Here is a 10,403-nt window from a genome sequence, read left to right on the forward strand (position 1 = left end):
TTAAATCAATGACTTTGGCAAAATATCTCTTTCTTTCCTTAGGTTTTTGCTAAAGCTTTTTTGAGGAAAAAAAAAACAGGGGCTTGGATCTTGGCTTTGTCACTTTAACTTTAAAATTTGGACATTGAACATTGAACATTGAACATTGAACATTGAACATTGAACTTGGATTTGGATTCAAATTTAGATTTAGATTTGGATTTGGCTTGAATATTGGATATTGGACTTGGTTCGATTTGGTTTGACTTTGATTGAACTTTTTTTTATCATTTTTTTGAACAAATTTGTACCTCATAAATACTGCTTTAGAAGCTTTATTTTTTTTAAATGTTTTGATAGGTTTGGGCCAGGCTGGACTCCTAGCCCACTTCACATTTGCCCGTTGGGTCAATAGCAAGCTTCTCTTCAAACCTGAGCCCGTTAAGAACAGGGCCAAAACCCGGCCCATTGGTAAAAGGCCGGCACCCACCCCTTCATGCCACAAGTGGGTTAAGTCGAAGGTCAATGCAGGCTGAAGTGATTTTGATGGTTGAATTTGTCGTGAAGCAATAATGCGTGTGGTAGTACATTTTCTTGGCCGATTTTTTACCATATTTAAGTGGACAACAGTAACCGAATATCCCTGGCCAGCTTTTCTCCAAGACCCTGGCCAGAGGTGTCTTGTCCTCTATATATGTTATCCCAAATAAGCCATTGGCTTCAGTTAGTGCCATGTGTCATCAGCCATATCTTGATCGTGTGGTCATTAAGGAAATACTAGATCAACCACAGAATTCTCACCAATAACAACCAAACTGCACGCTAGAGATCCCGCTATAAGTGTTTCCTGCTAGAACACACTCTCACTGCCCCTGCATTTCTCAGAGACTGTTTGGATTCAAATAGACTGTAAGGCCACTATCTGTTTGAGCAAAACCATGGCTACAGCCTTCACCGGTGCTGTCAATGTTGCATCTACGGTACTGTACTCTTTAACTGTTCTAGTTTTCAAAAACTTATACTTGGTTCAATTGTTTTGTTTGGAAGATGTTGATGCGGTTTACTACTCTAGATACTTCGGGTACGTTTGGTTGATTTGGATTCACATGAGATTTAGAAAGAAATACCTCAAAAGCAGCCACGTATAAAACTTTTTTGGCATAAAACCTCAAAAGTAAGTTTCATGAAAAATGAGTTAGCACAAAATTTAAAAGTGAGATTTATGAGATCTTGAAAGTGAATCTCTTTTGAACAATATTTTTGCTTTTCAAAAACACAACCAAATTTATCTCATGTCTTGCAGTGCAGAGGAACAGTTTAGTCTCCATCTGCAATAAAAAATCAGTGATGCCAATGTTATTTGCAAATCAAAGGAACAATACAATCTGTTTTTTTTTTTTTTAAGAAATGATGATTCATCAAGTGTAAGAAGAATTGAAGCATTACATTGTTGCAACAAGTGATGAGGTATCACTTGCTGCTACAGAAAAGGAACAATACAATCTGTTGATTTCTTCACTCTAGTTGAGCTTATCTATAGGGTTCTTGTCGGAAAATTAGTGTTTTCGCTTGAAGTAGGAGACATGACTCTGTTTTCATGAAGGGTGCAGTCCTGTACGACTGAAAGAGTGTTTTGACATGCAGCTGAACAGGCCTGGTTCAGGGTCTGTACCATCTGTCTCGAGCTCTTCATTCTTGGGCAGCAGCTTGAAGAAGGTGAACTCTGGATCGGTAGCTGTACGCCCACCAGCAAGCAGTTTTAAAGTGGTAGCAGCAGCAGATGAAGATGAAACCAAACAGACTGGCAAGGACAGATGGAAGGGGCTTGTAACTGATATTTCAGATGACCAACAAGATATTACAAGAGGAAAGGGAATGGTTGATTCACTGTTCCAGGCACCAATGGGAACTGGGACTCACCATGCTGTCATGAGTTCCTATGATTACATCAGCACAGGACTTCGCCAGTAACAACCAAACCCATACATTACTTTTCAATACACTCTCATGAATATTGGATTCCCAACATTTTCATGATCTTATGCATGTTTGAATGATGCCAAACTCAGGGGAAACCTGGGTGCTTAAACCTCCATGATAGTAAGAAACCGTAAATTCATGGAAGTTCCAAGTACTTGAACCAAAATTAAGCGTCAGTTCCCTGACATGCACTTACGTTGTTAAAGAGCTGTTCATGTTTGAGAAAAAGAGTGAAGAGTTTGATTTTGAACTTTCACATGGAATGGAATTCAGGTACGACTTTGATAACACAATGGGTGGCTATTACATTGCACCGGCTTTCATGGACAAGCTCATCGTTCACCTAACCAAGAACTTCATGTCCTTGCCAAGCATCAAGGTATGATGCTAGAAAATTCTTGTCCCTCTTCATATCATTAAATAACAAAATTCGTCAGTGGACTAATGGTTTTGCTCATATGGTTCATATCAGATTCCTCTCATTCTCGGTATCTGGGGAGGCAAGGGTCAGGGAAAATCATTCCAGTGTGAGCTTGTGTTTGCCAAAATGGGAATCAAGTAACTCATCTTTTTTCCTTTTCTTTTATACAGAGTGATTGTATCTAGGTTCACTTTAATAGAGTAAATATAGAGTTGAACCCCGCCCCCCACACACACACACAAAAAAAAAAACAATAGTTGCTGTGTTCTACTTGGCATACTGCTTTTGCAGTGTTTTCCTTGCTACTGATGGTTTGTGCTTCCTTTCACTTCGTTTCTTTTGGTTACCTCTTGTTAAAATGTCTCTGTTCAATGCTACATTAGTAAAGATATGACTTAATACAATTGTTTTCCATTTTATACTTTTTTGTTGCAAATCAATGTCTCCCCTATTTCTGTATGTCTAAACTGCTGCTGATATTTTGTGCACTTGATGTGATAACAGCCCTATCATGATGAGTGCCGGAGAATTGGAAAGTGGAAATGCAGGAGAGCCAGCAAAACTTATCAGGCAGCGTTACCGTGAGGCAGCTGATATCATCAGGAAGGGAAAGATGTGCTGCCTCTTCATCAATGACCTTGATGCAGGAGCTGGAAGGATGGGTGGCACCACACAGTACACAGTCAACAACCAAATGGTGAATGCCACTCTCATGAACATTGCTGATAGCCCCACAAATGTTCAGCTTCCTGGAATGTACAACAAGGAAGAGAATGCCCGTGTACCGATCATCGTCACCGGAAACGACTTCTCAACTTTGTATGCGCCGCTTATCCGTGATGGTCGTATGGAGAAGTTCTATTGGGCACCAACCAGAGAGGACCGGATCGGTGTTTGTCAAGGAATTTTCAGAGCAGACAATGTGCCTCAGGATGATATCACCAAACTCGTCGACACTTTCCCTGGCCAGTCTATTGGTTAGTAACGTCCTATTTACATACAAACATCATGTCATTGAGTTACTAGTTACATACAAACATCATGTCCTCTATGAGTTCCCCTTTTGATACATGCAGTATCAGCTCTTCTATTGCATTTAATCATATTCACTACAGTAACAAAAGTTTATCATACTTAAATTGGTTAAGTTAATCACTTCATTTTTGACATGTCATATGCTGCTTGCAGACTTCTTCGGTGCCCTCAGAGCCCGAGTTTATGACGATGAAGTGAGGAAGTGGATCGGTGCAATTGGAGTCGACAATATCGGGAAAAAGCTCGTTAACTCAAAAGAGGGACCCCCAACATTCGAGAAGCCAGCCATGACATTGGAGAAGCTCCTGGAGTATGGTAACATGCTGGTGCAGGAGCAGGAGAATGTGAAGAGAGTGCAGTTGGCAGACACGTACTTGAGTGAGGCAGCTCTTGGTAATGCAAATGAAGATGCCATGAAGACCGGAGTTTTCTATGGTTAAGTACTGCCTTCTATTCATAGAAGACCTGATAGCAGTCGTCATGAGGCTTCTACTAGTGGGCAGTAAATGTAGGATTGTTAAAAGGGTTCAGATGGATATGGTGGTTGGTTGGTGCAGGCAAGGCAGCTCAAGAAGTGAACTTTCCCGGACCAGAAGGTTGCATTGACCCTAATGCAACAAACTATGATCCATTAGCTAGGAGTGACAATGGCAGCTATCTCTATCAGTTTTAGGCTGTATCCTTTCTCTAATGTTTCTATTTTAAGCCAGGCTTGGAAAAAGTTTCATCAAAGGGAAACCATTAGAATTATGTTGTATTTATTTCAAGTTTTATTGTTTTGGTGAGCTTTTGGTTGGAATCTATTCTTTTTTGTGGTTGTGATTTGCTGCTTGTCCCACTTTACACATGAATTTTCAAATGGTAGCTGGTAACTATGAGTGACCTAACTTCCAAGTTAAAAGCCAGATTAGAATGCCATTCCTCGCCCTTGTCACCTACTTTTACAAGATTCAAGCTTAAAAGAGGCATAAACAATCACAGCTAGCAATCACAATCACAATTTTTACTTTTTCATGTTCTTCTAAGCTTGAGAAAGTATGGCCATTGTGATTTAGAAGCACAGGTTCCAAGAATCACAGGGAAAGTTTTTTTTTATCAAATCTGACTTCATAGATGCGATCTACATGATTTATTTAGTGAATACCGGCATTTGAATCGCTAAAATTCAACTTTTATATAGGATTTTATGATGATTAAAAAAATCAATGGTTATAAACATGCCAAAATTTGTTGAAAATTCTTATTTTTTGTTAAAAATGCAATCAATAAGTTGGTCTCTATCAAATTGACCATGCTTAATACATCTATGGGTTCAGATTTGATTAAAACAATTTGCATCAGAAAGGGAGGGGGGATGACATAGGCGATGAGTGGATCAGATCTGCATTTCTACGGCCTTGTTTCAGTGTATGAGGTGTAAAACTTTCCTGAGTGCTCCTCTTGAACATTGGGAATAATTTGCTGTCAGTTTTAGCCTTGCCAGTAAGGATCACACACGGGGCATTGAGCTCAAATGACTTTCAACTTGAACACCTTAGGCCGACCCACCTAGACAAGCAAAAAGGATCCCATCCTTTGACATAATCCTAGTTGTACGGCTGACGCATCTGGATGGCTAGGATCAGTCCATATCAAGATCAAAATGTAGACTAATCCTAACTGTTGATTGGATGGCTAGGATTAAATGTAGGATGAAACCCATCCTATGTCAAATGATGGGATACTCCCTAGGGTGTCAACAGGTTGGGTCTGGTTCAGGACCCATGTAGGTCCAAACACAGATCTGATTTGAGATGTTGGTAGCAGGTCCAGACTCGGGTTCAATCAGACCTAGTATAAGAAAAACCATACTCGAACCTTAAAAGATTTTTTTTTTTTGAAAGGCAAGCTAGGGTTAGGCAGACCCCTACCAGTTATACAACTATACCAATATTGGGTTTTGAACCAGACAAGTGGAACAACCCCCCCCCCCCCCCCCTACCTTAAAAGAATTACATAAACCAGACCTAGCTAGACCATACCCGGTAAAATAATATTTTTATCTTTTTTACATTGAAAATTTGCAGTTCTTAATCAGAATTTGGGTCGGGCCTGGGTCTGGTATGAAATTTTACCAATCATACCTGTCTCCGTGTATTAATCAGACCCATTGAGTCTGTCCCGGACTCTAATCGGACCTCCTTGTTTATCACCAAACCCAACCCCATAGGGTTTGGTTATACGAATCGAATCTGGGTCAAACCGATCCATTGACACTCCTACTGCCTAAACAAGTGTGCGAGCCCTTGTAGGCAATGCCTCTTCCTCTTGTTACACTAAAAACATATTTCAGTAAAAACAAGGAATTAGAAACTGAAGGGAAAATGGCATGTTGAAACTTGAGATTCACTTGTACCTAAAAGGGATGCTGTGACGTGCCCGCAATCAGACTGTGGACACGCGTGATGCTTTTCTTTTTGCACCGACCCCCTTGAAACGGTGGAGACAGGACAGTTTTTTCAAAACAAAATAAATAAATAAATAAACATGTCCTGTCTGTCCTGGACAAGGTGTTTTGTCCTAACCTGGACAGGGAGTCAAACAAGCCCAAATGCATCATTTTTGTCTGCCACAACCTTGCATTTCGAATCTAACTCAACCGAAGCCAGGTCTCGGGCTTATGCGTGGACAAGCCAAGCCTAATTTGCCGAAATTGAGCAGGCCGACTAAGCTTCTTGTGGCGACTCCTTTGGGGCAAGGGGTAAGCTCGCAGGACAATGACCTTAAGTATGGCAGGCAGAGCCAGTGTGGCTAAGTCTCTGATCTTGGAGGTAAACTCTGAGAGCTTACCCCTTTACCCTAGGGAGTCACCAAGCTTCGACTTAAGTAGGAGGGTGATGCCCATGAGATTTGAACCTAGACTGCCCATCTAATGGTCTAGGCTCCATCCCACTACGCCAAACCCCTTGCGTCTGAACTTTATTCAACCATTGAATATTAATGTCGCTCCATCTACAACTTTTTTTTTTTTGCCAAATAGCGAGAAGAAGACACACACAAAACTGCATGTTAATTTGTAGTGTGTGCTTCGATCTTAATCAGAGACCAATTTTGTCATTTTGTTATGTGTTTGGGGTAGGTATTTTGGTTAATTTGTCTTGTGTAAAGATTTTAAGGGTAAAATTGATATTTATATGATGATCAGTATGTATCATGCAAATTTAATTAATGAGTAATGAATGTCATACGGCACGTGAAAGGTTAACATGTGCAGGTGCATAGGAATGTGAAAAATTGGCATGTGAAGAATTTTATGGATTAGTTAGTAATTAGTGATTGATTAAAAATTGATTTCATTAACTTACATTGGAGACTATGAAAAGGAGGTTAAAAGTCATTGAAATTCTGTTACATGTACGTAGAAAAGGTAGTCAGTTTGAAAAGGGTGAGAACTGAACATATTAGGCCCTCTTTTCTCGTTTAGAAACCATAGTTTGAAGTGTTTTATGATAGATATGAACCGTTAGATGTGTTTAACATACTTGATTTAACGAGAATCAACTCTTCAATCTTGTTTTTTCGATGAAAAAATGTATTTTTATGAGCCAAAAAAAATTGATACCTTCATAGCCATTGATTTTGGATCATCGAAAAAACCTGCATACAGGTTAGATTTCGGTGATTCAAAAGCCAGTTTCCACTAAACAAAGCCTATAAATCATATCCAGTAAATACCGAAGCCATGAGGAAACGGAGGATTTGATGTGGAAAAACCTTGTTCGCTTTGAGAGCTTTTATTTCAAAGGGGCTTAATGTTGTTCATATTCTAAATCTTGAAAGTCAGAAAGAGAAAGAGCTGTGAGAGACTCTTACAAGTTTTTTTTTTTTTCAAAAAAAGAATTTCAATTCTTGAAAAAATGAATTGACAAACTTAAAGTAAGGTAACATGAGTATTTTTACTTTCTTTTTTTAAAGTGAAGAATATATATCATGAAATTAATAATCTTGATTCTAATAAGACTATTAGTGAGACTCAAATGTGTTGGCAAATTCTTCATGGCCTCAGGTATGAATCGGGTTTGGTTCATGTAATTCTTATAGGATCCAGGTATGGTTTTTCTTATAGCTAACAAACCCGGTTAGGACTCGTTAACAGCACCTCAAAAATTTGAATTCACATGGGTCCAAACCAGAACCGACCCACTGACACCTATTGTATGGGAAGCGAGCATAAAAAATTTGTTCGAGTTTAAAGTTGAAAAGAATGAGTAAAGTGTTTTTCCAGAATAAGGGGTTTTCCAAGTTTATTCTTTTGGAAGCTTCCAAGATCAATGTATTCATATTTATCTTTTTTCTTTTACGTAAGTGTAGATGAGTTACACCAGCGGTCGCCCGAGTTGTAGCAAGTCTAGGGAGAAGATGCTGACCCTTTTTCCCAGGTTCGACTCCCACCGGGTGTGAAAGTGCCTTTAACTGGTGGGCTCTGCAAGGGATTGAGTATCAGTGCTCAGTGACCCTTCCTGGGGTCTCCTTCAAAATTAATTACTAGCCCCACTTTATTGGTCCAGTAGCTTTGCCTTTTGGAAAAAAGAGCTCACTCGTTTTCACACTTCTAATCAACAACCAATCACCATTCACATGATATTCAATAATGGTGTCCATATTATTGCTGCCTTCTTGTCCTACATGGTCATATATACTCATCTGCAAGACTCCTAGATAGACCAGAAGTCATCATGAAGCAGCTCTCCCTCATCCTCCTCTCCCTTCTCTACATCCACTCAGTGATGGCACACCAAGTTCACAGCAAAGGCCAGCACCACCAACTTCACACTGAATTTAGACCATGTAAGTCATCTGTTTTTTTTTTTTTTTTCTTGATTTATTATACGCGAAAACTGATGCCGGTCAAAAGACCTGCTGAACTGGAAAAATCCTGCCGAACTATGGCCGCCATGCCCGACGGCGAAAAACCTTAGCAGCCCACCAGAGAGCCTGCTGCTTTGGCCTTGTGTCAAGGGACTCACACCCTGGGTATCAAACTTGTTATGTCCTTCAATTTGAATGTCTTAAGCCAATCACCTAGCCTTCCAGTTTCATGCCAACTGGCATGATGATCGTAGGTATGACAGGCTGAGCCAGCGGGATCAAGTCTTTGTGTCAGGTGCGGATTGGATTTTTCAGGTTATAAATCGAAAAAAAAAAAACCAATCATCTAGCCAGATATGCGGAGCCCTTGTGGGCAAGCCATCTGTCTCATTGTTTTATTATTTTCGTTGAACTCATTATTTGTTCCTACTATTCTTTGACAGCATCCATGTTGGGAGGAATCTATCAGAGGTACTTCCTTGAAGCCAACACAGCTCCCTTGAGAGCTTGGCCTGAGCTGGTTGGAGTTCCGGCCGCGGATGCCCTGCGTAAGATCCAGAACGACATGCCCATGATCCGGTTGCAGGTCATGCCTCCAGATCGCTTCATCACGATGGATTACGATCGCAGCCGTGTTCGGATCTACGTCGATTCTTCGGGGCTTGTAACCAAACCTCCAAGAATTGGCTAACTCACACTCATGAATCATCACCTTTTGTAGTTTTTGCACCAGTTAGCAAAGTGATTGTACATGATACATATAATCAAATAGCGGATGCACTGTCTGCTCTCTTCACTAATTTCTCTGTGTGCTTTCTCACTTTGCATGTTTTCTTATTGTATGTCACCTGAATGTGCTCTCATATTTCAATATGGATGAAAGGCGAGAAATCTACACGATAATCCAACTGGTTTCTGCTTTCTAAAGATTCCCAAGTTCTACCTTGGTTTCTCTTTCTTTGGGAATCAGGGGGGCACAGCATGTAGAGGGAATTCAAACATGAGATCCCCCAGCCAGGACAGTGCAATTATAAGGACCCGACTGTCCAACTGTGAAAAGGGTCAATTTAATGGATACTGTAATTCACTGATAAACAAAGAACCATAAAAAATCATGCAAAAGCATCAAATTTCTTCCCTTTCATCACCAATTTTACATATGTACAATTCATTACTTTACAAGATGAAGCATTCTTAGTGGTACAAGATTCTCTTAAGATCTTTGATTTTATCTCTTCCAGGCTCATTTCTTTGTTTATACCATGGAGGATTACAAATAAAAGCGAAAGCAGAGATTAATTCCAAAAAGCCCAAACAGCTTGCTAGCCCCTAGAAGCTCCTGCAAGAGGGTTTCAGACCGAGCAGAAATTTCGTCACCAATTTTACACAAATTCAAATCTTTTCCTAAATCTTTAGCTATTAATATACTTTTCAAACGCTTATGATCAGCAAATCAGCAAAAAAGGATCCAAAAACACAAGATCTGAAAACAAAAGTAGAATGACTATCATTATTGGGAAGTATGGAATCTTGTAATTGATGCATTTGAGCCAAAGTAAGCAAGAACAGCAAGACTGATCCCTCTTCCTACTGTGTGAAGAGGAAAAAACTCTGGCACCGTCAGCCAACTGAAATCTAAAAAGGTTTTACAGAAAATACATTGTTCATAAAAAAAAATTGGAATTGTGACATTGTAGCATTTATTGCTCCACAATCCACAATTCTTCATATTTTGGCCCATGCTTTACACTTTTCCACAAATCTATGAAGATAGTCACCAAACCCACATGTGAAATGTACAACAGAACAAAAGTCTGCCTCTACTGTCTCCCTAACCTTACAAGGTATTAATTGCTGGACCCTTTTGGTATGGCGACCATGACAAAAAGAGGAAAAAAGGGAACACAAAGATTGTAAAAGCAGATGTTATCCTATAATAGGTTAAACACTAATTTTTACTGTAGAACTGGTCAATTTGACTAAGTCTGAGAAAGAGAACATCAAAAGAACTCATCAAAAGAACTATAGGATGACTGATCAATTAATTCTTTTTATGTATCATTTGGTTGAAAAAGTTGAATCTAAATGCAGTGTTTCAGAATATAAGTTGTTCAGAAGTTATGCCTCAAGAACATACTAG

At 39.6% G+C, this 10,403-nt stretch overlaps 2 protein-coding genes across 3 annotated transcripts; both read left to right on the forward strand.

Annotated features, from left to right (window-relative positions):
- The first annotated feature begins 849 nt into the window (after nucleotides 1–849).
- On the forward strand, nucleotides 850–4,214 carry LOC149839878 (ribulose bisphosphate carboxylase/oxygenase activase, chloroplastic-like). 2 transcript variants are annotated; one of them, XM_090002866.1, is made up of 7 exons: nucleotides 850–959; nucleotides 1,624–1,946; nucleotides 2,233–2,338; nucleotides 2,432–2,517; nucleotides 2,885–3,357; nucleotides 3,569–3,850; nucleotides 3,973–4,214. In XM_090002866.1, the coding sequence occupies exons 1-7, from the start codon at nucleotides 918–920 to the stop codon at nucleotides 4,086–4,088; spliced, it is 1,428 nt and encodes a 475-aa protein (XP_089858992.1). In that variant the 5' UTR covers nucleotides 850–917; the 3' UTR covers nucleotides 4,089–4,214. The 2 variants fall into 2 exon arrangements, with proteins under 2 accessions (XP_089858992.1, XP_089858991.1); XM_090002865.1 differs by having other exon boundaries at nucleotides 3,569–4,214.
- A 3,907-nt stretch (nucleotides 4,215–8,121) lies between these two features.
- LOC149839879 (subtilisin inhibitor-like) lies at nucleotides 8,122–9,063 on the forward strand. Its single transcript, XM_090002867.1, has 2 exons — nucleotides 8,122–8,242; nucleotides 8,707–9,063. Exons 1-2 carry the CDS (start codon nucleotides 8,131–8,133, stop codon nucleotides 8,952–8,954), a joined length of 360 nt encoding a protein of 119 aa, XP_089858993.1. The 5' UTR covers nucleotides 8,122–8,130; the 3' UTR covers nucleotides 8,955–9,063.
- The last annotated feature ends 1,340 nt before the right edge of the window (nucleotides 9,064–10,403 follow it).

This window comes from Nuphar pumila, chromosome 4, assembly GCF_984573655.1.
Source record: "Nuphar pumila chromosome 4, dmNupPumi1.hap1.1, whole genome shotgun sequence".
NCBI classification, from domain to species: Eukaryota; Viridiplantae; Streptophyta; class Magnoliopsida; order Nymphaeales; family Nymphaeaceae; genus Nuphar; species Nuphar pumila.

Excerpts from the sequence above, each read along its gene's own strand:
- LOC149839878 (XM_090002866.1), top strand. The coding sequence starts at position 918 with ATGGCTACAGCCTTCACCGGTGCTGTCAATGTTGCATCTACG. Across the intron at positions 3,358-3,568 it reads TTTCCCTGGCCAGTCTATTG|ACTTCTTCGGTGCCCTCAGA; the intron begins GTTAGTAACGTC and ends TGCTGCTTGCAG. Across the intron at positions 3,851-3,972 it reads GAAGACCGGAGTTTTCTATG|GCAAGGCAGCTCAAGAAGTG; the intron begins GTTAAGTACTGC and ends TGGTTGGTGCAG.
- LOC149839879 (XM_090002867.1), top strand. The coding sequence starts at position 8,131 with ATGAAGCAGCTCTCCCTCATCCTCCTCTCCCTTCTCTACATCCACTCA. Across the intron at positions 8,243-8,706 it reads TCACACTGAATTTAGACCAT|CATCCATGTTGGGAGGAATC; the intron begins GTAAGTCATCTG and ends ATTCTTTGACAG.